The 27,020-nt window shown below is 50.4% G+C and overlaps 3 protein-coding genes and 1 long non-coding RNA gene across 8 annotated transcripts; 3 read left to right on the top strand and 1 right to left on the bottom strand.

Annotated features, from left to right (window-relative positions):
* Nucleotides 1–7,315: 7,315 nt before the first annotated feature.
* On the top strand, nt 7,316–11,413 carry LOC112877116 (probable cytokinin riboside 5'-monophosphate phosphoribohydrolase LOGL10). Its single transcript, XM_025941325.1, has 7 exons — nt 7,316–7,725; nt 8,643–8,740; nt 8,878–8,908; nt 9,969–10,068; nt 10,537–10,607; nt 10,707–10,850; nt 10,955–11,413. The coding sequence occupies exons 1-7, from the start codon at nt 7,618–7,620 to the stop codon at nt 11,021–11,023; spliced, it is 621 nt and encodes a 206-aa protein (XP_025797110.1). The 5' UTR covers nt 7,316–7,617; the 3' UTR covers nt 11,024–11,413.
* A 550-nt stretch (nt 11,414–11,963) lies between these two features.
* Nucleotides 11,964–15,076, top strand: LOC112877117 (mitochondrial import inner membrane translocase subunit PAM16 like 2-like). The gene is made up of 4 exons (XM_025941326.1): nt 11,964–12,120; nt 12,919–13,006; nt 14,465–14,595; nt 14,684–15,076. Exons 1-4 carry the CDS (start codon nt 12,118–12,120, stop codon nt 14,810–14,812), a joined length of 351 nt encoding a protein of 116 aa, XP_025797111.1. The 5' UTR covers nt 11,964–12,117; the 3' UTR covers nt 14,813–15,076.
* A 2,063-nt stretch (nt 15,077–17,139) lies between these two features.
* Nucleotides 17,140–21,877, top strand: LOC112877114 (UDP-xylose transporter 1-like). Of its 3 annotated transcripts, XM_025941324.1 has the most exons (9): nt 17,140–17,471; nt 19,745–19,900; nt 19,999–20,183; nt 20,274–20,341; nt 20,462–20,594; nt 20,744–20,905; nt 21,027–21,305; nt 21,423–21,547; nt 21,674–21,877. In XM_025941324.1, the coding sequence occupies exons 2-8, from the start codon at nt 19,780–19,782 to the stop codon at nt 21,543–21,545; spliced, it is 1,071 nt and encodes a 356-aa protein (XP_025797109.1). In that variant the 5' UTR covers nt 17,140–17,471; nt 19,745–19,779; the 3' UTR covers nt 21,546–21,547; nt 21,674–21,877. The 3 variants fall into 3 exon arrangements, with proteins under 3 accessions (XP_025797109.1, XP_025797108.1, XP_025797107.1); XM_025941323.1 differs by having other exon boundaries at nt 17,143–17,471; nt 19,742–19,900; nt 21,423–21,877; XM_025941322.1 differs by having other exon boundaries at nt 17,144–17,471; nt 21,423–21,877.
* Nucleotides 21,878–22,887: 1,010 nt separating this feature from the next.
* LOC112877334 lies at nt 22,888–26,385 on the bottom strand. Of its 3 annotated transcripts, XR_003225470.1 has the most exons (7): nt 26,221–26,385; nt 26,084–26,143; nt 25,962–26,004; nt 25,819–25,864; nt 25,653–25,715; nt 24,621–24,717; nt 22,888–23,832 (listed from the first exon to the last, which is right to left on the bottom strand). It is a non-coding gene; the product is annotated as an uncharacterized LOC112877334 (long non-coding RNA). The 3 variants fall into 3 exon arrangements; XR_003225469.1 differs by having other exon boundaries at nt 22,888–23,835; nt 25,962–26,143; nt 26,221–26,383; XR_003225468.1 differs by having other exon boundaries at nt 25,962–26,143; nt 26,221–26,380.
* Nucleotides 26,386–27,020: the final 635 nt, after the last annotated feature.

The raw sequence follows: 27,020 nt of genomic DNA, 5'->3' as shown, positions 1-27,020 counted from the left end.
TCCCCCTCCAATGAACAATTCGTCCTTCGGAGGTGGTGGTAATCATCAGCCCGCAAGCGGCCAGGTGATCCTCGGCCTCCCGGCATGCGGTGGCCCCGGAACCTCCAGCCTGGAGCAAAGAGTCCAAGTCCTTTTCCAACGTGGAAAAAGGAACAGTAGAAACAGACGCTGCCTCGGTCTCCCTGGCAGAGTCAGAAAACGGCAACTCGTCGAGATTATCGACAAAGTCGTCGAGCCTTGCGGCGAGTGTCTTTAGCTTGAAGGTGTCGTCGACGGTGTGCCGACGGAAACCGCCTGCGCCGTTGGCAACGCAGACCCACGAGCCAAAAACAAAGGTCGTGCCCCCAGGGAGCACGGACTGGGGAACTTGAAAATCGCCATCGAGTTCTCCAGCGGATCTCTGATGCGCACCCCTACCTGGCGCGCCAGCTGTCGGGTTTTATCCGGCTGCCCACCAAGGGGTATACCCAAGGTGGTAGGTTTTAGGTTGGGATGCGCCGAGATCAGGAACTCGAAGGTGCAGACAACACAAGATTTAGACAGGTTCAGGCCGCAATATGCGTAATGCCCTACGTCCTGTATGATGGTTTGTATTGCCTTGGTGTTGATCTGGTGATCTTATGTTTTGAGGGGGTCCCTGTCTGCCCTTATATATCCGGGGGGACAGGGTTACATGAATCCTAGTCTGATACTAGCATAGAAATCGTACTCAAGTACAACTCGAGTAGTTTCCTTCTGTATCGACTAGTCCTACTCCGCATGCGGGTAGAATACAACATAAATGAGATACAGGACACGTCCTATCCCCTAGTCCAATACGGACTCCTTGATGTACACAGCCCCGTGGCCCCGGCTCTGACAGGTACCTCTCTTTCGGTATCTTATTAGAATATTCATCCTAGTCCTAGAGTTCACTTTTAGTTAATAAAATGGAGTAAACTGGTGTTTGAGCCTGTGCTACAACATTCAAAATGTTGAAATCCGTCTCAAAGAATTATGAGTATAGTAGTATTCTTTGTTTCTAAAAAAGTAATAATTAAAATATTAATGCATACATATATTATAATGTTTATCTGAAGTAGCAACTAACATAAATTTAGAGGTTCATTTATTAATATTATAATTTATTGTCATAAAGGTAGGTAATTTGTATAATGGTAGTGCTGGGTAAATTTTTAGAAAACAGAATAGATATAATGGCTATTATTATAATCACATAGTGATTAGAGTCCACTGAATTGATAGTCGGATGCTCCTGATTTTTGTGAGATCTTTTTATATTTTAGAAACCACTTAATAAAAGGATACTCTTGGTTAAAAAAAGGAAAAATTCTAAATTACTCCTCTCAACTATATCCCAAGTCCAGATAACCCTCTAAACCATAGTTTGGTGCATTTTACACCCCCCCCCCAAACTATGACCTTTGGTTCAAATTACCCCCTAAGACAATTTGTCTTTTTTATTTCTCCATGCATCGGTGGATTTCTAAGTTGAAATTTTACAAGATGATATTAAACATCATAAAACATGTTAGAAAAAATATATCATAATTTTTTATCATTATTTTGATAGGTTAGGATATTTAATGATAAATTAATTATTGGAGTTCAAAATTATATGAAAAATGACGACGAAATTATAATAATTTTTTTAGTATGAATTGTGATGTCCACTACCACCCTTCAAAATTTGAAATTAAAATTCAACTTGTGTATGAAGAAACAAAAAAAGATAAATTATATTATGGGGTAAAATGAACTAAATGGCATAGTTTAGGGGATAAATTGAATTAAGTTATAGTTTAGGGGTTATTCAGACTTTCACTATACTTGAATGGAGTAAATTGAACTTTTTCCTTCAAAATAACAACGATCCACTAAAAAAACACTCTAGGATTCTTCGAGACCTTGCAGTGTGTGTAGCCTCAATATCATGGCATGAGTAATATCCTAACATTCTGTGACCCTCAATCGAAACCGGCAGTGCACCATCAGAGGGAAAAACAAGTAAATCATCATCATCTCAGAGAAAGTAAGACAAAAAGGGTGAAAAAAAGTTTTCACAGGGAGAACGGGATAGAAAGGGAAGGGAATGGGGGCGGTGCATGGAGATTCTTGAGCCCTATGATTTTCGCAATATTCTAGTGGCGAGCACACTAGGGGGCCGAATCATTCCCGGCAGGTGCGGATGTTGGGAACGGGAGGAGCTCAGAGCTCCATCGGCCGGCGTCCCAAGGCCCAAGCGTTGTACTCCCCAAGAAGGCAAGAAGAAGGGCTAGCAGCTGATTATTCTTTCAGTCAGGTAGTAGCAGCACCTAGCTAGCCGGTGTCCCTGTGTGTCGTGCTGTGTGACTCCACCCCAGGGGGCGCACCAATTCAGAGGCATCCTTGCGCAGGGTGTCTCATCATAGCTGCAAAAAAGTTGAGCCCAATTGCCATCCTACAGACCACAGTACTGTCTGTGCTGCGAGTTTTCCATTGCTTCTAGGGGAAGAGAAATTTCTCCTAGGGGAAGCAGCAGCATGCAAAACTCCTGGTAACCGAGCTAATTAGTGGTTCTAATCCCATCTCGCCGCTGCCTGTCACATCGATCGTAGCGTGCTAAACAATCCCTGTTCGGTCTCGGAGGCCGCGCGCGAGCGAGAGCAGGCGTCGCGTGCGTGGCAGGGAGGTCCAGGAACGTGCGCATAATTGCCGCCCGGTGCAACGTGCGAGCCGCGCCCTCCGTTCCATGGCCGCCGCATGGATCGGAGCGCGGCGGGTGTGGGCGCCGGCCGTGCTGCCGCATGCTCGGTCAGGCGCGCGCCCATGGCGAGGCGACGACGAGGACGCAGGGGCAGGGGTCAGGGGGTGCCGCGAGTGGAGTGGAGTGGGGGCGACCCTGCACGCAGCATTACCGAAAAGGCGTGTCCCCTGGCCGCGGGGCACGAGGGGGGCAGCAAGATGACCGGCGCATAGAATAAGACTAGGCGGCTAGTGCACCACCAGTCCCAGTCTCAGTCCCAGTCCACCATCATCGCGTGCCGCCTCCTTCTTCCTCCTGTTCCTGCTCGCTCACACCCGTTGGGTGTGCGTGGGCGCGCATGCATGGGCCAGTGGCCATGGATGGATAGGGGGTGCCTGAGTGTGCGTGCCCGGCCGGCCGGCGACCGCTGCCCCTCCACGATCATTGGGCGGTCGACGGTTTCCCCGTCACCTCACATGTTCTGCTCGCCCCCCGGGCCGCTTCCCTTTTACCCTAGATCGATGGCTGCCTGTCTGTCTCCTCGTGTCACCCCTCAACCCTCGCCGTCATCGACCGGTAGCGTAGCGAACAGGCGTCGAGTGGTTATTGGGTAACCGCATGCGCGGGGCAGGATTAGACGCGAAGCTATCAGCCGGGGGGACTCTTGGCGCCTTGCGGCATGCGATGCGATGCCGAGCTCGTCGGCAGTGCGTGGCGATGGCAGCAAGGCTCAAGATAACTTGCTGTTTACGGGTGGGTGCTGCATGCTCTGTCGAAGCCGTAGGCACCGCACGCGGTGAAGCGGAGCCGGCCGGTCAAACCGCGGTCAAATCCGGGGGTGTCAGGGCGTGCCGCGACGTCCTGACCCCGAGGGCCCGTCAGCTAGCCCATCATCGCCCGCGCCTCGGCCCTGCGCCTGCGCGAACGCTAGGCCGTCGTTTAAAATTGCCGCCGCTCGCCGGGAACCGAGAGCGAAAAGGCTCGGCTTTCCGCAGGTGGTGCCTGGAGCATTGCAGGAGCATGTCTGTTTGCCTGCCTGCCTGCCTGTCTCGGAATTCGGAGAGGAGGCGGGCGCCTTTGTTGTTGGAGTGGTGGATCAGAGCACCTGCGACGACGCGTGAGCCTGGCGCAGGCGCGGCAGAGGGGGCCGGGCGGGGCTGTTAGGATTTGGCGGGGGCGATCGATCAGAAGAAATTCAGGAGGATATCTCGACTGTTAAAGCGAGCGGAGGCGGAGCTGCTAAAGGCGGGGGGGTCCTGCCTTTTGTTTCCGGTGTATCTGATCCTGCCGTGCCCGGCCGTGGTTATCTATTTTAATTACTCCCACTGATTGGATAATTAGATCATGTGATGGGCAAAGCTCTCTGTTTTTTCTTGTTAAATAAAAGGTCGTGTGATGGATGATCGATCGGTCGCAATAAGGACCGCGCAGAGTTCAGTTCCGCTTTTTTTTTCTGATGATGTGATCAGACTGATTTGCTCCCCCTTTTTTTGACTCGAAATAAACTAAGGGCCTGTTTGGATCCAAGAGAAAGAGAAAGAGCAAAAATTTTGCTCTTTTGCACTTTTTTTGCACTTTTGGATCCAAACACCCCAAAGTGCAAAAGGGCAAATGCTACCGTAATTTTGCTAATTATGGATTAATTAGGCTTAATAGATTCGTCTCGTCATTTAGTCCTCATCTATGTAATTAGTTTTTTAATTAAACTATATTTAATACTTCTAATTAGCGTCCAAACATCTGATGTGACAGGAGAAAAATTTTACCATTTGCCATTTTGCCATTTGCCCTTGGATCCAAACATAGCCTAAGGAAACTAAACCGGGCTTGTAGAAGAAATGGCACTCTGCTCTGCTGTACTGAATACTGATGCTCTCGCCCGGCAGCGTACGGGTGAGGCCGCCGAACCCGAGGGGGTAGATGCCCGGCCTGGGGGTCACCGTGCCAGGCGGCCGGTCGAGCCGAGCAGGGCCGGGTTGCTTGCTGCCACCGGCAGCGGCAAGCGTGCGGCACGGCGCTCCGGCCGGAGGAAGCGTGCCGCGGGTCTAACAGAACGGGCTCCGGAGATGTGAAAATGTCCACATGTGCAGAGGTAAACAGTAAGCTAGCGGGGGGTTAGATCCAACTGAAGTGGCAGTGACGATGTGCAGGGGCACGTACAGCACCAACACGTCACCAATCAGCCCCACTCCGACCGCACACGCATCTCGGCGTCTGTCCACGGCCGCCTGGCTGCCTCGATCAGGCACCCATGTACTGTGTGGGAGAGAGGTGGATAGGATAGATGCCGGCCGCCCCGGTGGCGCGGCGAGGCGGTACATCCAGGACGGCGCCGCACACACGGACGCCGGGCCGGCCGCCGACCGGCCCGCGAGCCGCGCGCCACGCGCGTCCGAAACTGCCGCAGAGGGCGTACCTCCCCCCGCCGTACCCGTACTGGCCGGCGCGCCTGGGCGTGGCGCGGACTCGAACGCGACCGGCGGCAGTCCCGCACGGAGCCCCATTAGTCCTCCCGGCCGCCGCGCGGCGCGCGCCCATCCCGCCGTGCCGGCCGTGGCCGCGCACGCGTGCGGTTGGGGTTGCTACCTGCCTACTACTCGTAGCTCGCTCTCTCCAGGCTCCCAGGCGGCCAGGCCCCTGCTCGCGCGACGTACGGCATGGCCAGGGGTTGGGCGAGCGCGTCGGCCCGCGTGCCGCGCCGGCGCGGGCAGGCAGATGGGCTCGCACGCGGGGGCGCGCGTTTCGCGGTCGTGGGCGTGCGTGCCGCGTTCGCCCGGCGCCGATGCCGGATGTCCCGAGGCTGTCTCGCGCGCGCGGCGGCTCCTTCTCCTTCGATCCTCCCGCGTGGGGAGATGGCTCGCTCACCAGAGCATGGGATGGCTGTCATGCCGGAGGCTGACGGCATTCATGTTTGCACCGGCCGTTCCAACAATCTCGGGCTTTGTTCATGATGGCGTGGGCTAAGCCCGTTCCGTTTGGGTTTAGATCGAGAGGCAGAAGCAACAGCAAACAAGTAGTCTAGGTTAGGACAGAATAGTACTTTTTGTGTCAACTTAAAAGTGGTCTTCGAAGCTGAGACAGCCAACTCACTGCTTTGAACATCCATGTTTTTTGCATGCTTATTGACACCTCTTTATACTAGATTTTCCTTTTGCGAGTTATAATAGAAAATTCAAAGACAAAACCTTAACTTGTAGTACTATCATTGAGAATCGGAACACAAATGCGTCAGCTTGGGTTTGCAAAGAAAAACTCATCTTAATTTGCACTTAGGCAACTTGGGACTCTGAACATGTAACCATCAACTTTAAACTTTTTTTTTGAAGAAAGAACTTTAAACTTCTTACCTGAATTTTATCCCCTTCTGTGATTTTGGGGGGAAGGACGAGAGGGGCACCGAGGCAGCAGTAGCCAAATTTGGGAGCAGCGCACGCGGCGTGCGCACTGTGCGGAGGCTAACGACCATCGGGCGCAGGGGACGTGACGGGAACGTGCGAGTCGCTTCCGCACTGAAAGCAGCTCGGGGACCTTGCGACGATCTGTCCGTCTCAGCCCATTTGCTGCTCTGCTCTAAGTTTCCGCGCACATGCTGCACGTAATCATCATCGTGGAATTTCTGTGCCAATGAGGGTTCGAGAAAACAAAAACGACGGCGTCTAAATGGAAACGAAAATCTGGCGCTGCATTCACTCGCAAGCATGTCATTTTGGCCAACTTATGAGCGTGCGGACAAGATGGTTGTCTATTTGGATCCATGCTCGCACATGCCAAAGTATAAATGAGAGGCGCCAATTGCGCTCCATGGGAAGCGGATAAGGTTCTATCTGTTCATCTGTTCAGATCCAAGTGCTAATCGGTGAAATGCTAAACTTTAGCACTAGTCTATCCAAACGGGAGTGCTAATGAGGAGTTTAAAATTTTTAGCATGTATATATAAGTGCTAATATATGTTAAAGTTTAGCACTCAATTTTAGCTCCTCCAAATAGACCCTTGGATAACTCTTGATAGGTATTGTACATAAGCTAACAACCACACAAATTGTCTTTGTTAATTTCGCATTGTCTTTGTTTGAAAATCCATACAATCTTTCATCCATTCATGGCAAAAAAAGGAGCATCTTATCGCGTTCGGTTCCAGCATCTTGCGTTGTGGTAGAACTGGGATCCGATGAGAGAAGGAAAAGAACACACGCACTGCTCATCTCAAAACCTTGGAGCAAATTAAACACTAGTCAACACACAGCACCTCCACGAAAAGAGAGGCGCTAATCAGCAGACGGGTCTGCTGTACCCCATGCTTTAATTTGCTTTTCCTAAAAACGACCTATCTAGCAGCATCAGCAGCAGCAAAAGGTAGATGACCCACACGCCTTTCGCCTTGACGGACGCTATTCACACCGGCAAAACAGATAAGGTGAGTCAGCCGTCAATACCCCCCGGCCAGCCAGCCCGTCCATTTCACCGGAAAGCTAAGCCGGCCGGCCGGCCGGCCGGCAGCGTCGCTCGCGGGGCCGGGCCTGGCCCTGGCCCTTGGGTGGGCGCCGGAGCGTTTTCCCCTCGCCTCCTTTCCTCCATGTGCATGCATTTCTAATTTCTTTCTCCACTCGTACTGCCACCCCGACCCCCCGGGGCTTGCTCTCTCCTCGCCCCCACTTTTATATAAGCCGTGGTGGCGCACTCGGCGCCGGGCATCGGCTGCAGCAAGGAGAGCGAGGCCACACCACACCCTTGTAGTGCGCGCTTCTCGCCTGCACTAGCTATAGCCAGCGGCACAGTGACCCCGTGCGCCACCTCGCCGCGGCAGCAGCGACGGGAGCGAGGCAGACCGAGTAGCTAGTGAGGAGGAAGAAGAGGAAGAAGAGGGAGTGTGATAAGAGAGGGAGGTAGCAGCCATGACGATGAGGCAGTCGAGGTTCAAGAGGATCTGCGTCTTCTGCGGCAGCAGCCAGGGCAAGAAGCGGAGCTACCATGACGCCGCCATTGAGCTCGGCAACGAGCTGGTAACTCACTCAACCCACCCTGTGTAGCTCACACCGTGCCCCCAAGTAGTCAAGTACTAGCTAGGTGCACTTCATTAGCAAGTTGCAGCTATAGCCTCACCTTCGTTCTCAGGTAGATTAGCTAGTACACGAACATGACCCCTCTTATATACTGCAGTGCACACACACCTGCACAGTAGCTCCAATGCAAAATTCAGCTGCAGCAGCAACCACCAGCAAGCTACTCTGCACTTGCAAGTAGTAAGAGCGAAGCCGGCTGCTGCACCTGCACTTTCGGCAGATCCCTCCTCCTCTTCTTTCCGCTTCCGTCCGTCCGCCGCCCCCGTACGCCATGCGCAGGCCGCGTCTCCAGCTTTTGCCCATGACCCGACACAACGCAGAGATCGGCACGGTCCTGTGCCTCTGGGGCGCCGCCCTGCCGCTGCTCCTCCCTTCTCCTCCCAATTTGGGAGGGAGTTCCCCCCCCCCCCCCCCCCGCGCCGCCGTGCCTGCTGCGTCGTCCCCTGCGCCGTCCCGCCCCGCGCGTGGCGAGTCGGCAGCAGTGGCGCGGGCGCGCTCGGGGCTCGCCTCGTGGCCTGGCACCGGCACCGGCAGTCGTCGCGCCGCGCCGTGCCGTTCCGAGCCGGCGGCCCTACCGCATTCACGGGTCCACAATAAATGAGCCACGAGCCACCAGCTCACCAGGCAGGCAGTGAGCCAGTGGCGCAGTGCCCAGGTGCGGAGCAGCCACCCCGACCCCGAGCGCGCGGTCCCGTCCGCCTGCGCGGACCGCGCCGGGGAACGGTCGGTCGCAGCCGCCCACGCGACACGACTCGCGCATGAAGTTTTTTCATTTTATTTATGATGACTTCCCGAGAAGTTTGTAACCCACGCGCGCGCGGTAAACTGACGGACGACGGCGTGTGCTTGGTGTGCAGGTGGCGCGGAGCATCGACCTGGTGTACGGCGGCGGCAGCATCGGGCTGATGGGGCTCGTCTCCCAGGCCGTGTACGACGGCGGCCGCCACGTCATCGGGTAAGCACTTGCCGTGGATGGAGGAGCCCTCATCCCCAGAAGAATGTTTTGCTCCGCGTGGGCGTGTGTGTGTGTGTGGCTTGGCCGGTTTCCTGTGCTGATCGGTTCCTTTTTCTCATGTTGCTGTCCACGCGCAGTGTCATTCCCAAGACGCTCATGACACCGGAGGTACGTCCTGTCTGCCTACCTGCCCTCCCCTCCACTACCCTTTCCATGTCACACACTCACACCTGCTTGCTTGATCGCCAAATCTGATACGTACAACCAGTAAAAAAATTACTTCAAAAAAACAACCCGTCAAAAAAAATGCCAAACTGCTAGACGTTCTACTTGGATGTACTACCACAACCACTCTGACAAGCGTGCCTCTGAATTTCCACTGTCCATCGAGATGGCCTGTCAGTGAGTGATAAGGTGTGGCAGTGCAGCGCGCACAGCGCCTCCTGGCCGGCGCCGGCCCCAAACCCATCCAAATCATGACCACGCGCTCACGTTCTAGTGCTTCAGGGGCAGCGTGCAAGTGGTTATCAAATGGGGCTTGGGAGTTTGGGCTCCGGGCGCCCCGTGCTGGAGTCCCGGGGGACATGGCGCTTGGGGCACAAAACAAATCGGCCGATCGGGAGCCGGTCGTACGTGCTGCTAGTCCTACGTGCTTTTCGGCACGAATCCCAGGTCTTGGCGTGAGGATAAACAATTGCCCATTTGCTTTTCCCCCAAAAGTCCTGCCGTGGCACCATCTATCCGGCCATCCCCCAAAGGTCCGGTGGCTTGAACATGTGCCAGTGACCTCGATCGAATTCCAGCTTCAGGAACGGTGTACTAACTTTTTTACTAGCTTTGCTGTAGGATACTACAATTTACCCGTTGGTCCAGTGGCCATTCACTCGAGCACGTCATGTGTGCTCTGTGCTCCGTGGCCTTGGCGTGCTCCTCTTCCTAGTAGCAGTTATTAGTAGGTGCCCACTGCCCAGCTCCTGCTACGTCCTTTTACCGTTCCCAAACGGTCAAGAGGGTCATTTTCTGCTCCCTCCGAGCACAATCATACCGCCCCCATTCCCCCGAACGTAGACCAGGCCAGCAGGCATCATTAGCATGGCAGCAACAAAGATTTCTCTTTTTTTTTTCCTTTTCGCATGCAGATCAGAGATCACCACTCCCCTTGCAGCACTCACGGTAAAATCGTATCTGACCAGGAGGTGAAATCGTTTCCTCTTTTTCATCTCTGCAGATCAGCGGCGAGACGGTCGGGGAGGTGCGCCCGGTGGCCGACATGCACCAGAGGAAGGCGGAGATGGCGCGCCAGTCCGACGCATTCATCGCCCTGCCCGGTGAGCCACCCACCCAGTCCCGAGCAACTCGCTCACTCGCAGAGCCTGAGAGTGAGAGCCACGCTGTGCTTGCAGCAACCGATTTTTGACTTTGCTGCTGCTGCTAGCCTGCTACGAGTGCCGGTAGATCTCACGGTCACGGGGATCAGGCGGCGACGTGCACAATTGCACATCCACCGGTAGGGCTACGTGGCACCGCCAAACAAAGAAACATGCCACCTGCGCTCAGACAGGCTTACAGCTACGCAGCACAGTGGGGTAGAGCGTCACCGGAGGCTACTGCTACCCCAGCTAGCACAGTGGCTCGTGCCACTCGTGGCGCGCACTGTGGCCTAGCCCAATAATTGGAGCAGGGAGCGTACGCTGGCTGTTCGCCGGGCGCCGGCGTGTCGAGCCGAGAGTGACCGCCCGTCCTGCAGACTGTACCGAACCGAACCGAACCTGACGTCGATCAACGCGTGCGTGCAGGAGGGTACGGGACGCTGGAGGAGCTGCTCGAGGTCATCACGTGGGCGCAGCTGGGCATCCACGACAAGCCGGTAATTCCTACGGACGATAGGCGACTGCAGGTTCTCCCCGATCGTCTGAATTTTTCGCTCGATCCGACTGACGGGTGGGCCGCGCGCGTCTCCTTGCAGGTCGGGCTGCTGAACGTGGACGGCTACTACAACGCGCTGCTGACCTTCATCGACAAGGCCGTGGAGGAGGGGTTCATCAACCCCAGCGCCCGCCGCATCATCGTGCTCGCGCCCACCGCGCAGGAGCTCATGGACAAGCTCGAGGTGCGTGGCGAAGACGGACGCGCACGGCCGCCCGGCCGCCGCCCTGTTTCCTCTCGCTGATGAATTCGCAGGCATGCTGACGTGTCGGGTTTTCGATCGCGCAGGAGTACGTGCCGTACCACGACAGGGTGGCGTCCACGCTCAACTGGGAGATGGGCCACCTAGGCTACTGACGCGGCTACGGCGGCGGCGCCTGAAGCAATCGTCGAGAACGGGGCAGGCGATTGGAACCATTTGATCGCTGAAGGAAGAAGAAGAAGCAGCAGCTGCTTAGCTAGCCGTCAGATTGGGACTTTAATTCTTTTCCCCTTTTTAACTCGACGCAGATCGGTTTGGAGTGTTCGTTTGTATATGATGGTGGCCCTGTGTTTGCTTCCACTGGGGTGCGATGCTGTAGCAGTGCAAAGGACTTGACCGGTTCCTCCCCGCCCCTGCTGTATGGTCTGGTAGTATTAGCAGCTAGTGCCTGCCTATGTATGTTAGTTTCAAGATGCTGGATTCGATTGACTACAGCAGCGCAGCAAGTGTGTTATACAATGCAGTGCAGATCTTTTGGATCAGAACTCCTTTTTTTGCAGACCTTTCTTTTTTCTTCCTTTGTAATGTTGCACACTTGCACCCTGCCCTTGGAAAGGGAATAGTGTTCCGTCGAGACCTTGGCTGTAAATAGCAGCTACAGTTACAACTTGAACTTGCCATGAAACCTGAGAATCCTGTATCAGGACAAAACTAAAACACGTTACATTTTGAACAGACTACAGAGGACGTAGCCACAGCTGTGCGCCTGTGTTGTGTGGAGTAGCTTTGTTTGCCCTTTGATGCAGTCATGCAGAGCGAAATGGACCAAGCAGAGCAGAAATAGGCTGGCAGCTGCAGCACTGCGGCAGAGCAGAATAGATTTTGTTTGCCCTCCGATTCTCAGGTGTGAAATTTTAGCCTGTTTAGGTGTGGGCTGGCGCGGTGTCACTTCGGCGGCGCCAGGTTGCGGCCCGTGAGAGGAAACCTGAAAGGGCTGCAATGAACTGGACCGGCGGCCCATACAAAAAATTACCAAGCTGAGGCCACCAGAGTACCTGGACCTGGACTAGGCCGGGCCGGGTTGAGCGAGCGACGGCCTCTCGCCCCTTCTCGAACCTTCTGTCTCCTCCCGATCAAATCAGCCCAGCACGAAACGAACCAATCGCGAACCTCCCCTCCCCCCCCCCCCTCTCGGCGTCTCTCCGGCAGCTGCGCCGCGGCTTGGATCGCATCCCCCGTTGGAGCCACCATGGTCAGTCCCCTCCTCCCTCCCCTGCGCACCTCGATCTTCTCCTCGCGCGGTGCCCCTGCATGCGACGGGCTGTAGAGAACTACCCCCCATGTTTCGTTTTCAATCTCGCGCGCGGTCGCCTCGTTGGGTCAAGAAGAGCTGCGATCCGTCGTTTCTTTGCCCCCGTTGGGGTTAGCGCTGGCTTTCGCGTGATTTGAAGCCGTCAGGTTGCGAATTGGTGCCTGCCCGCTCGAATTTCTGGCGGTCGTCTGGGCCTGATGTGCGCGGGTGCTGTGATCGCGCATTTTGGTACATGTCAGGATAGAAGAATATGCTATTATGCTACTACGTATAATTTCATGCCATGTTTCTAGTCTATAAGGTTTCCATCAAATAGCGATGGAGTGTTTCGGAGTTCTGGATTAGACAATGTGTCGGAAACATGCTTTAGATTACTGCTCAACTGACTAGGTAGTAGGGGAACATAAGGGCTGATGCATTCACCATCTAAACAGGCTAAAATGTCACATGAAAAGCTTGGGAAAATTTATCAGATGCTCCTGAAATTAAACACCCGAATGCCTTAAAAGCCACCAACTGTCTTACCAGTGTGGGTCTAGGGCCTGCCTTGTTTCATGGTGTAGTTTTAGGTTCTGAAAGGTCATGGCAACAATAATAGTTTTTGAGCAAAGCTAGGTATCTCCACATAATGCTGGGTAGATTCAGAGTAGTACCCTCCCTGAAAGAAGATGCATACATAAACGCATGATATACACATATTTTGCTGCTCATTTACATGTTTTTTCTTTTCATTTTCAGGCTGGGAAGCTTATTGCAAACCTGATTGTCATGGGCTCTACGATTATAGGAAGAGCTATGCTTCAGGCATATCGTAAAGCACTTGATAGTAAGTTCTGCTGCCATGAGCTTCTTCATGACCCGCATATAGTCTCTGCCAGCTCCTGTTCCTTTTCTAGATAAAAGCATATGGGTTACTTTTCATGATTCCAGTAAGTTAAGAACTTTATCGGCCATTCATTTTTATGAAACCTGATTCATCATCACTCAGGCAGTAAAACACAAAATTATCATTTGTTTCCCCGACAATCAATATACCTAGTTTTATTCTTGTCCAATATTTTTGGTCCAATGAAGATAAGACAGATCTCTGTTTATCTTAGCTTGCAGCCATTTCTATATCATGATTTTGTTCATCAGTAAGTGTTTGACCCTTGATTTTCATGCCTTAAACTGTAAGATTCCTGATTTCTACTGATATGCCAAAGATGATTGTGCTTCAGCGTGTAGCCTGAAGCAACCTATGTATACCAAACACATTTGAACTGCCAACACTTATGCTGGCTGTGCTCAGTGCCCTAGATATAGTGATACAGTGTGGCTTGCCTTGGTGTGAAACTTGTGTATTGATTTCGCTTATGTTCTAGCAATCGGGTAAGGGATCTGAACTATATCTATCCAATGGAAAAGGAACTGTCACGACAACTTTGTTTAATTGACTTAAAAGAAACCGTGCACCGTATCCTATGGATTCTTGTTTATGTTGATAGATGATGTTAGCCAACATATATCCTCAACAATTTAAGTATTTACAGAGATTTCATAGCAACATAGGGAATAGTGTTTAAAAACAACCCTTGAATTTCTCTTGATGCCTTGTAAGAACGTACAGAATCGAGAACCTGATTTAGGAAACTATACGTTCCTTTGTTGTCTACTGAATGCCCTCTGAACAGATGTTCCATAAGTTCAATGGCTTATAATACGCAGAAAATTCTTTCACTGAGTCAGGTGATTTGTAAGGAAAAAAAGAAGATATAAAAGATGTTTTTATAAGGACTTGTAAATTGTAATTATCTGGCTTATATTGATTAGTGAATGAAACCCCACATGCTTCCTGTAGTGACCGGGGGGGGGGGGGGGGGTGGGGAGGGGGTTGACCGGGTGAGGTGCTATCAGGTGTAACACTACCTGGGGTCTTGAAACAGGCAAATTGTTCTATGATTGCTGCCTGCTACACATCAATACATCATTCACTAAATTTCACAAAAAAATTGCAATCTTTCATTTAGGTCTTGTACATGAAGACTCAACATAAGGTAGCTAGTGGCACTGTACTCATTTATTAGCTAGATCGACTCATGGACATGATAACAGCACAGGACGGTGCCTTCAGCATCATCTTAGCATCACAATCACACCAATGCTTTCCTTCTACAGCGAGTCTTTATTGAATGGATGTTACCTTCCGGACAATTATTTTGCTATTCACTGAATTATTATTCCAGAAAAGAGCGAGACTTAACTATGCATCTCCTTGTTTTTGTTTCCTCATATATTTTGTCAGATGCAAATAAGACTGGTGTGGCCCATGAGGCAATAAATAATATCCGTAGAGCCAGTAAAACAATGACCGAGCAGGAAGCGAGGCAGATACTGGGTGTATCAGAGAATTCAACCTGGGAAGAGATCGTACAGGTCTGCTACTTTGCTTATCTTCAACTTTCCTCTCATGCAGACTTGCTATTATTCGCACACACAGCTCTGATTGCAATCTGCTATGCAGCGGTACGATAACTTGTTTGAAAGAAACGCCAAATCTGGGAGCTTTTACCTCCAATCAAAGGTTCACCGAGCCAAGGAGTGCCTAGAAACTGTGTACCAGAAGAACAAGCAAGATGAGCCTCCTACTTGAGATCCCGCTCCTCAAGTCCAGTTGAGATTCTTTTTCCCCTAATAAGAAAAATGTACATAACAGCAAAGGTTGCTGCTGTTGTATCATTAGTGCGCAATGTGGAACCGATGAGGCTGATCCGTTAAGCGCAGCGACCGCGAACCTGTACAAGACTGATCTGTTAAGGCGTAAGGGACACTGGCGCAGTGGGGCGTGCCTGTAACTCTTGTTCTTTTGGTCTGATTATTCCACGAGACCATGTGTATTCTTGTGCTTTGATCTTCCTGAGTCTTGATGCCATCCTGTTGATGTGAACCGAACAAATTCCCCTTATCTTGACTTGCGAGTAGGGATGCAAGTGTTTTGGGTCATTGAGTCGATAAAAAAATTTGATAAAATGAACTACAATAACATTGTGTGTAATTAATTTAGGAGAAGAAATAAACTTTTAGTTGATCTATAAAATACCATTGGGTACCTACTTGCATTCCTAGTTGTGCATCTCTGGTTGCGACGGCGTATCTGGACGGGAATATATTGGGAGGGAGGTTAGAGTTTTCGCGTTGGAAATATTTCCTGTACCTTAGCATTGGCCGATGTCGCAGTCTAGGTTTGGCTACTGGAAATGTTTCTCTCCTAGCATCAGTCAACGGTTGACCTTTGCTGTTAGGCCTAAGGCTGCCGAACCATTGCGCTTAATTATGGGCGAAACCAATGAGAAATTCAGGTTGCCCAGGCTTCCGAGGTTGGGCGCTCGATCTGAGCTCTGACAGGTCTGCACTTCAGCTCGGTTCACCCCCGCTCGTCCCTTCTTTTTCCAATGTCTCCGTGCAGAAAGCTCAGCGGCAGTCGTTTTCATCCTAATGACGATCGACGAACAGAGAAGGCTGGCACAGGCTCATGTAGTCATCTACTCAAACTTTTCCTTGGACGTGGTCGTCGGAACGGACGCCGTCGTGGTCGTGCCGGGCGCTCGTCGGGGCGCGATTGGGCTGCGGCGCGAGCTTTGCCAGCCGCGTAGTACGTGACGTGACGCCGGTGAAACAACGGCCTCCAACCTAACATCAGTTGTGGTGAGCCAATCCTCCAGCAGCTTAGCTTTCCCTGCGAGCCAGCAAGGCACGGAGTAAATCATTGGTACGCTTTGTACCAGCCACGTTCCGCACGGACTCGGCAAGGAGCAGCAGCGACTAAAATATAGTACCCGGCTCTGATAAAGCCAGGAATTACCCGCAAAAAGAAGAAGATAAAGCCAGAAAAATGCATGGCATGAGCTGATTGAAGACGTACCGCTACTTTGCTAGTCGCCAGGAAGGAGCAGATGCTATGGACTATGGAGGCGGCTGCACCGACTGATTTTTGTATTGTTCGTAGTCAGTACGCATAACATGCTGCTCATCTTTTTAAATTTTCAGGAAAAGTATTTGGATCTTGTAACTAAGCTCTAAGAAACCTTCCTCTTCTGCACGTGGTTCTTTGGAGTGGCAGCTCGGTGTCCATGTTCAACATCTTTTTTTTTTGTCGCCAATGGTCTGTATTTTAAGGCTGAGTCCAGTGGCGGGAGGAGATATCGCCCTGTCGCGTCACCTTTCACCCTCACTTTTGCCTTACTCTCACCCCACCCCTCCAATGCACAGGCTATAGTGTCAGCTCTCATTTCTCTCTTCTCCACGTTAGCTTTTCTTTTCCAAATTTAATTATTTCAACCTCCACGTGGACCAATAGAAACGCGCCACGTCACTCCCGCCCCACCACTCTCGCCCGACGCCAGCGCACCGCCTCGCTACCGTCCGCCTATCGCCTGCCTACCGCCTGCCAACGCGGGCGAGAGCGAGGCGATAGCGCCCGCTCTTGCCCGGCGGTAGTGCTACCGCCTTCTCTCTTCCTCTCGTCTGCCTCTCGCCTGGGCTGGGGCGACAGTGGGGCGGTATCGTCCCCCATTGGCACCAGCCTAAGTAGGAACAAGCTGATTCTTGGCCCTTCAACGTGTCCAACTGTGTTTCTGGCCCTTTAAGGCTCTAATTCAAAGTCATGAGTGTTTCACCTCAACCCAACCAAACCGGACAGGCTTAATTCATCGGCTTGTTTACGCCGACGGTTGTGGTTTTGCGCCACAATCGATTTTTAGTGACGTGGGCACTAGCTATACAAAACGGTTTTGAAACGAAACCAGTATCTGCTCATCATCAATCTCCGCCGCCAGCAAAACGCAGATGGGCCCCGCGGCAAATGGGCCCCTGCACCGGTGCCCCAGGATCCGGGCCCACGCCTCGGAGGGAGAGGCAGGGAAGGGAGGGAGAAGCGGGTGGGGCACCACGGCGAGGCGCTGCGATCATGCGAGCGACGGCGGGCGCTTGAGCAGTTCGCCACCTACCCTCCATTCTCTCCAGGACCTCCCCGCCTCCGCCTCTTCCCATCTCCTCCTCCTCCACCAGCCACCCCTCCAATTCCACACAAAACACACGGGGAAATCAATCGCGACCAAAAACCCGCGGTTCCCTCTCTGCGCCCCCCTCCCTCCGCGGAGGAGACGAGAAGAGCCGACGACTATTCGCCTCTCGCCCGCCCTCCCTTCTCCTCCCTCGCCAGGAGATCCGATCGGTCGAGGGCTTGCCGGGAAGAAGGACCGCGCGCGGATAGATACACAAGCAAATAAAGGGATCCTCCAAGGCCGCGACAGGTGCGTACGTTACGATCCCTCTCCCTCCCCGCCTCCCCGTCCCCCCCCTCTCCCGCGCAGCTCTGTCTTCCGGATCACGCGCTCCGGCTCTGGCCGTTCCGTTTGTTTCTCGGCAGGTTTGCTCGTCTGTTTGTTTAATTTTCATCGTTGGGAATCAAGATTAGCTGCTGTTCGACAAGAAATTCTGCGTCCGATCGTCCTACCTCGGGTTGGACAGCCATGGCCTGCGGCCGGTAGCGTCCGCCCGGCGCCTTCGTTTACGGGCGCGTGCTTTAACCTCTGTCTGTCCGTTCCAGCGCCCTTGGTCTCGTCATGGCGGCCGCCATGTACAAGCTCGTCGCGTTTCAGTAACGCATTGCTCATCAATTTCCCAAAAAAAAGAAAGAGCACATTATTACTGGTAGTGGTAGTAGATTATGATTTTTGCGGTATGGTACTGGGGCGTAGTGTGTTTGTGGGCGATGTATGTATATCTTCTAGGTGCATGTGCATACATATCCAGAGCAGGTTATGGGAGCTGGTAACCAAACGCTCAATTTTTTTTTGTTTCCACAATGATCCAGGCTGAACGAACTTAATCCTGCGCGCATCATCTCATTAGCTAAGCAGTCCGGACCGATGCTAATAGAAGCCAGAAGCTGGTCTTTTCTCTCTGAAAACTTCCCAAATGCTGCTAACGAGACTAGGGATTCTGCTCACAAATAGGCCGGTAGGCGTGCCTTGTTGGTAGTCAAACCAAACGTAGGGAACCCTGACCAGTGACCAGTGCGGTAGTGATTGGCCGGAGGTCCCTGCTGGTCCTTTGTGGGGCCCGTGCCATCCTCGTCCCTTCTCCGTGCGCCGCCGGCCGCCTAATTCCGGGCAGACGTCGCCGTCGGCGGTGGGAAAATATCCCGTGTTCTCAGCACTCTTTGTGAAGGCAACGTTTAGGACTGAACGGAGGGACGCATGAGTTTCGTGGAGGCGCTGCAGGAAGCGTTATGGTCCCTCCCTACTGGAACCTGCAAATGCTGCTGCTGGCCTGCTGTTCTGTTACCTCCAACTTCCGTCGGGTAGCCCAGGGAGTAGTTGCCCTGCAGCCTGCACATTGCACGGGTATCTGGGGGCAATGGAAGCTTCTCTGACACCGTGCGCATCGACCGGCGCCGGGGGCTCCACCTCGTGCACGCACGCCCTGCCCAGTCTCAACTCTCAACACTGGAGATCCACCCGGATTCCGCCGGGCTCTCTTTGACCTGCCTCCTCTCTTCTTCTTCTTTTTTTTTTTTGAAGCAAAAGTCTCTTCTCCTCTCGGAGCAAGCAAATCAGTCACATGGCCGAGGATCATGGCAGGAGAGAGGGCTATGCCCGGCCTTAATTAGCATCCCCAGATCTCTTTGGAAATGCTTCCGGTACTGCAGCAAGGACTAATCAATTGCTCGTCCTGCTGCTGCTGCTGCTGCTTCTTTTGAAGTTGTGAGAACATCGTCTATGTTCAGTAGTTAATTTGTGATGCTACGGGGTTACTGTACCAGTTACCATGTCGACTTTGTGCTAGCTGACTAACAACCTTGGTGAGTGTACTACGGCTGGATTGCCGTCTGGCGTCTCCCTCTGGATGAACAAAAGTCTAGAAGCAACATCGCTGGACCCCATATTGGTGCGTGCCACTACATGCTGATGTGACTGGCAGACGAGTAGCGCGAGTCATTGACCAGACACCTAATGCGTAGGCAGACTCGCCTCAGATTACCGCAAAATACTGGAGGTGGCTACGGACCTACTGCTTGAAGCTGGCCTTCTTCCGGTTGTCTTCTCGCAACTAATCTAAGCCGACCACCTAAGCCGAAGCACCAATGATTTGGCACAGGTCACCCTCCTTTTTGTTGCACGGCAGCATTCATGTGCCATTCAGAACAACCAGGTCCACGATCGATTCTTGAAGGGATGCACGAACCATCTCGCCGGCTGTGAGAAACTGAGAAAATGGGATGAACAGTCGCCTAACTTCGATTCGATTCGCGCACGGTCCAAACGGGGCACCACACCACCTTGCGTTTTCTTTGTGATCCACACTGACACACGTCCGCGTGACCGCATTAATGCCCGAGCTCGCCGGCCCTCGGGGTCGCCGCCGCTCCGCCCGCCGCGGCAAGGTCAACGCTCCCCGCCCAGCCGAGCGAGCTCAACACGTGCGCGCGCGTACCCTGACGGGGAGAGGCATCGAGGTTCACAGCATATCTAGGGATCGCCCGCTGTAAGCCGCTAGCTCATGGCTGCTTCCGCACCAGCAGGGAAGTCGCCGGCCGCCGGCGGGGAGGGGAAGGAGATGTCGGACGGCGCGGGCTCCCGGATGGGCGTCGCCGGCGCGCTGAGCCTCTCGGTCACCTCGTCCGTCGCCATCGTCATCTGCAACAAGTACCTCATCAGCACCCTCGGCTTCTTCTTCGGTGAGCGCACCTGCTTTCGGAACTTTTTGTCGATTGCTGTTTTCGTGCTTGCACCTGAAGTTTCTGAATGTTTTCTTCGTGTGACGGGTACAACGCAGCGACGACGCTGACGAGCTGGCACTTGATGGTGACCTTCTTCACGCTGTATGTTGCGCAGCGGCTGCGCTTCTTCGAGCCCAAGCCTATCGACGCGCGGACGGTCATCTCCTTTGGGTTGCTCAATGGCATCTCCATTGGCCTCCTCAACCTCTGCCTCGGATTCAACTCTGTTGGCTTCTACCAGGCAAGCATGCACCGGCTACACTACTACTTGCTGAAACCAAAGTGCTCTCTTCTTGCCTCTGAATTTATCATTGATTGTTTCTTGCAACAGATGACCAAGTTGGCCATCATACCCTTCACCATCGTCTTGGAAACCATCTTTCTGAACAAGAAGTTCAGGTCGTCCTCAGATTCCTTGACACCATCCATTTTGGCACAATTTGTACGCTGTTCCTGTGCAAATTTTGAGTCGATGAAAAGATGAACTGCTCTCATGCTTGACAATCTTGAGCCTTTCAGCCAGAGCATCAAGGCCTCCCTCATGGTCCTGCTCCTGGGAGTCGGCATAGCGTCGGTCACGGACCTCCAGCTCAATCTCCTCGGCTCCATCATCGCCGTGCTCACCATCGCCGCGACATGCGTCGGACAGATTGTATCCTTGTGCTTACTGTTCCCACATGAACTCGCTCAGAAGCAGCTCAAGCTGGCCGCTAGTAGATCTTACAGTCTTTCATGCACCACCCTGCGTATCCACACCCTAGATTGTCGATTTGTCGTCCTTAACCCTAGTGTTGAACAAAGCTGACCAACCAAATCCAGAGGAGGCTGAAGGTGTCCTCGACGCAGCTGCTGTACCAGTCGTCGCCGTACCAGTCCGCCGTGCTGCTCGTCACCGGCCCGTTCGTCGACAAGCTCCTGACAAAGCGCGACGTCTTCGCCTTCAACTACACCGTCGAGGTCGTGGTAAGTAGCAGCTGTAGCTCATTGCTGTCGTCAGAGACCAACACGGCTCTCGCCTACTGAAGAGACCGGCATGGCATGAGCTGCGAGTTGCAATAAGCTGACCAATCGTGCCGCTATGCAGGCGTTCATCGTGCTGTCGTGCTCGATCGCGGTGTGCGTCAACTTCAGCACGTTCCTGGTGATCGGCACGACGTCCCCCGTGACGTACCAGGTGCTGGGCCACCTCAAGACGTGCCTGGTGCTCTCCTTCGGCTACATCATCCTCAGGGACCCCTTCAGTGCCCGCAACGTGGCCGGCATCCTCATCGCCATCTTCGGCATGGGTCTCTACTCCTACTACTCCGTCGCCGAGAGCCGGAAGAAGACCGAGGCCGCCATCTCGCTCCCGGTCGCCGCCCAGGTAACTCTAGTTGATGAGCGCATCACATTGTAAAATTTTCGTCTGTGAAACTGTAAAAATCCGGAGGTTTTTGGAGAGCCTAGAGGTGATCACGGTGGCTTGGACGTAATGCTGCAGATGATCGAGAAGGACTCGGCGCCGCTCCTCGGCGCCAAGGGCTCGCCGCGGCCGGAGAACAAGAGCGAGGATAGCTTCGACTACATGCCGAGGACGGCGAAGAGCGCGTTCACCGGCCGGTGAGGGTACGCACCGGCCTTATTATTTTCTAGAAGCAAGTGTGGTGGTAGACGACGAGCAACACGGTGAAAGATGTGCCGGCGGCGGCCAAGTGAAGTTCCGGTCCTCATTTTACGATTTTCTCCTCATAGGGTGATGATGGACGAGTTTGGTAGAGCCTAGATGAGAGAGTGGGCGCGTCGTGTCCCCGAGCTTGAAATGGTGGATTGGACTTGGTGATCGTGCAAGATGTGCAAAATCCTTTTGATTTAGGACCCGGCTAACTGCCGTAAAAACATACTTCCATACGGCCGTACTATTTTTGGAAAAAAAAATAAACTGCCTCTTTCCTCTTTTGTTGCTTCCGGACTTAGGGTGTGTTCGTTTCCTGGGTTCTAAAGTTTAGAGGGGTCACATCAAAGAGAATCTTATTATTTATAAGTATTAAATAAAGTCTAATTATAAAACTAATTGCAGAACCCCAGTGCTAATTCGCGAAACGAATCTAATGAGGTATATTAGTCCATGATTAGCGGATGATTACTGTAGCATCACTGTTGCAAATTATGGATTAATTAGGCTTATTAAATTTGTCTCGCGAATTAGCACCCAGCTGTGCAAAAAGTTTTATAAACAGATTTTATTTAATATTTTTAAATAGCAAGATTCTCTTTGATGTGATGGGTCTAAAATTTAGAGGGCTGGAAACGAACGGGCCCTTAGTGTGTTCGTTTCCTGAGGTCTAAAGTTTAGAGGGGTCACATCAAAGAGAATCTTATCATTTAGAAGTATTAAATAAAGTCTAATTACAAAACTAATTACAGAACCCCAGGGCTAATTCGCGAGACGAATCTAATAAGGTATATTAGTGCATGATTAGCGGATGATTACTGTAGTATCACTGTAGCAAATTATGGATTAATTAGGCTCATTAAATTTGTCCCGTGAATTAGCATCCATCTGTGCAAAAAATTTTATAATTAGACTTTATTTAATACTTCTAAATGATAAAATTCTCTTTGATGTGATGAATCTAAAATTTAGAGGGTAGAAAACGAACACACCCTTACCCTCCTTCTTGTGCCAACCAACATTGATCGCGTGTCCCAAAAGCAAAACCTCCCGGGCCCACTTACTTGGGCACGCCGCGTGCTCTAAATTGCCCAGAAGCATAAACACATCGTACACATCAATCAGTTCACTACCTAGGAGATTTGATTTTTTTTCACCCGAGCAATTTAGAATTAACACAAAGCATTAATCAGGCATCACTCATCAGAGGGTATGTGATTTCGGCAAACAATAAACAATATCAACAGGCATCTTAGAGCACAAATATCACGCAACAGACAAAAAGAGTCAGGCATTTCAAGAACACACAGCATCAACCCTCTGGAAAAAAGAACACATAAATGTCATGCATCATCATGCGTCTTAGAGCGTAGTTCTCAGACCTGCAAAGTTATCTATTTAGGTGCCTACAATTTTTCATTGCAGAACTATCTGAATCAGAACTGCAAAATGTACTCAAATATATACTCCCCAACTGCTAAAATATTTGCTTCTAATTACTCAAAATGCCTTCCAATAAGCATTCATATTCAATACTCTGGTAACCTGCAATGTGATGATAAAAAATGACAAAAATCAGAGAATATTCAACTACGTAAGTAATGGAGGCCAAAAAAACTCTTAACTAGTAGGCTGAAGAATTTGCTTACCTTAGCATCTGTTGGTAGTTTTATGTCAACTATTTACTGAAGGCAACCAATAAAAAAATGAATTGTGAGGTATTCAAACAAAATTGCGTCATGAAGTGTACTGTTATGCCTAGATAGAATAATATTATTGCTTATTGGAAACCGTTATTATTGCCTATATAAACAATTTTAATGGGAACCAACATTACTGCCTATATAGGAAAACATTATTGCCTAATTTCTCCTATATTATTGCCTAATTTAGAGCCAAGTTATTGTCTAATGAACAATGGAATGGAAAGATATTCGTTGTTGTTCAATTGCACTAAATAAAGTCAAGTTGCAGCTGCCTGCGTCTACAGAAAATACCAATAAACTCTACTTGACAGGTTAAATAAGATGAACAAAAGGCACATGAGCTAAAATTCATTGTACTTAATAAATTAAACAACTACTCAATTCACAGGCAAAAGCAAGCAAACCATGATTAAACAATGTAACCAGCATTTACATCGCTATAGCATAAAAATAACATCTGAAACCTTGCTGGATTGCTGGGCTGCTTCCCTGCTCAAGCTGATGACAGACGTTGCTGATGGTACGCAAAACAACTGCTACAGGCAATAAAGAAGAGGTGATGACCTCATGTTATCTCTATCGGCATGAAGCAGAGAAGAGAAATTACGGCAAATGCAGACAATTCCAATAGAGCAGAATATTATCAAGTGGGGAGTGCCTTTCTGAACTTTTTTCCCTCAAAAATCCAGGTACTTTTGAGGCGGAAATTTTTTCTTAGGAAGCAATGGGCATAAAGGTAGGTTTAGTGGTTGATGCTGGAAACTTTACCTGACTAATAATAATAATTTGCCTACCTAAGTACATTGCTTTGCTTAAATGAGAATAATACTTTCCCTAACCATGGACAATAATGTGCCGAAACCAAAGCAAAGAAAAAGCAGTTGTAGTACTTTCATGGCTTGACAAGTGTAAAACAGTGACAAAAATAAGATTGGTGAATATGATGCTGACTTGCATCATGTGAAGTCCTATGTCTACCCTCCGTTTCAAGTGGTATACTGCTTTTGCTACTCATGCTCTGTTCAGTTCTCATATTTCCCGAAAGCAGTAGCCTAGTTCTCATATTTCCTGAAAGCAGTAGCCTATACTGTTGCATGTGGATGAAATGTAACATCCTAACTGAGCCACGACATCCAAACTTCTCACATCACAAATTCACCCGTCACTCACCTATGTAGTATACAAAACATGTAATTCTCCCATAAACAAAATCTTCGTGCATGAAAGATCTCACTCTCTAATTACAAGCTTCAATTATACAACTCAAAACAAAAGAGCAAGATGAAAAAATCGAAGAAAAAAGGTAGAGAGATAGATTCACCTTATTGTGCACCCCTCTTTAGGGCTCTCTGTTTTCCACTCCCCACTGCATCAAAAATATTAGAAAACAGTCGACTCCACACCCTGTTTCTTCGAACCTTCACATATTTGAACAAAAATTTAAAAAATCAGAGAATGCTTTAGCTGTAAAAGAAGATTCAATTAAGTTGCCTAATGAAACATATGAATTTGCCTTGTGCTAAAAGTGTTATCGCCTAATTCAGAACCACATACTACAATTACAGTAAAAAATACTTTAGATGTTAGAATATTCAATGAAGTTGCCTAATGAAAATGCATGTTGCCTGAACCTAAAAAGTGTCATTGCCTAATTCAGAACCCACCGCATAAAAATGCATGAACATATAAGAATGCCAGAGGATAGATTTATTTTTAGGACATACTGGCTGATGTTACGCGGCCTTGTTGCTGCCTCTATACTCCTGGTATTGTAATTGATATGCGTTTTTAAGAATAACTAAACATTAAAAATAGAGACTTAGTGATAGTGTGGCTGAGGGCTAAATAGCAAGCATCAAGTAAAGACTACTGCAAACTCAGCCCCCTCAGCACCATTTTCATGAACATGGACATCTAACTAGGCAATAAAAAGGTAAATAAATCTGCACATGTAGAGCTATTGTGTAAATTCCTTGCATTTTTGTACAGTACAGTAAAATCAGCCACAACACAAAAGTACAAAGTGAACCACACATCATCTAACAATGTGCGAAAAGTGATTAACAAAAATCAGCCTTGTTAGTGTCTTTTGCAGTAATTTATTTATCGGAAGTACTAAAATGTACAAGTGAGTAGCAACAAATTCAGTAAGCTACATACAGAAAAAAATATTCATCCGTACAAAACTATAACTTAATTTCAATAGAACTCACTCTCTGTTCAGTCATTGGACCTCTCCCCATCCCCCAACTAACTACAAACAAAATGTAGCCAAAAAAAATTCTAGCTGCAAAAATCACAGAGCACATGCTGAAAAAATAGAGGGGAGGGGCAGGAGATCAATTTAACTCACATTATGCGCTTTTTCCTCTAGTAGGGATCCTTCCGCTATCAACAAAACTCTGTACGTCGGAATCTGTCAACAAAACCACATCAAAAAGGGATCGAAGCCACAAACCTCGGTTAGAAAACCAAGTCGCAGTGAAAAAGGGTGGTGGGAGAGGGTGGGGGACGCTCACTTGATTCTGAACCTACGCTTTTCATCCCCATGAGCTGCCGACGTCTCTGCACAGAAAAGCTCCCAAATCAACGGAGATGGGTGGCGAGAGAGAGATTTCGGATGTGTGGTTCGCGCGGTGCAGGGGGAAAGGGTGTCGCTCACCTGGTTCAAACCCGGCACCACCGTATTCCAAGCCCGCGAGATGCTGGTGTCTCCGTGTAAAAAAGCACTCAAATCAAAGACGAGATGGAGAGAGATTTGGAGTGCGGAGGGCATGAACTCACCTATCTGATCTGCGCTTCCAGTACCCCCGATACCCGATTCCAGTTCCTCGCGTCGATGATCTCCACAAGAAACAAATGCAAAAAAATAAAAACGCCATGGAATCCGATGATGCGAGCACGGAGGGAGGGGGACTCACCTGGATCTGATCTGCGCTTCAATACCCCACCGCAGGGATCCACCTGCGCGCGCCAATGGTGGAGAATGCGAGCGTATTAGTCTGTGGATGCGAGAGCGGATGGAGGAAAGGGAGAAACCCTAGAGAGTGGAAGTGCAAACAAAATAAACAGGCGTGCAAAAGGGTGGGGGCGTCAGCCTCGTTGGATGAACGGTGCACGGTGGATCGAATCGGTCGTGCCCTTGGATAAACGTACGGCCGGTTTCGATTTATACGCCAAAAGGATAATGGGCCTGTATAGTTGGTTGCGCGTAAACGAAAAAAAACTTTTTTAAAAGAATCTTGCCAATTTGAAGTACTAAATGAAGTCTATTTATAAAACTTTTTGCACAGATGGGTTGTAAATCGCGAGACGAATCTAATGATACTAATTAATCCATGATTAAGCAATAATTAGCGGATGGTTACTGTAGCATCACTGTTGCAAAATATGGATTAAGTAGGTTCATTGGATTCGTCTCGCGATTTACAGTCCATTCATGCAAAAAGTTTTATAAATAGACTTCATTTAGTACTTCAAATTAGTAAGATTCCTTCGAAAATTTTGCGTTTATAGTTTTTTTGCGTTTACGGCCCGCGAACTAAACAGCGCCAATGTAAGGTTACGTTTCTTGGCTGTCACACCTTGGAACGCTGCAGGTATTAACTTTTTTGTTTTTGGAGGTACCGCTGCAGGTATTATTAACTCGGAGGCACTGGGTTAAACTCATGAAACGGCAAACAACAGGGTGGCCCATTTAAGAAGGCCCGGCCCAGCGTCT

This window comes from Panicum hallii, chromosome 9, assembly GCF_002211085.1.
Source record: "Panicum hallii strain FIL2 chromosome 9, PHallii_v3.1, whole genome shotgun sequence".
Classification (NCBI taxonomy): domain Eukaryota; kingdom Viridiplantae; phylum Streptophyta; class Magnoliopsida; order Poales; family Poaceae; genus Panicum; species Panicum hallii.
Note: the sequence above shows the minus strand (reverse complement) of the source record. Positions and strands in the feature narration are given on the sequence as shown.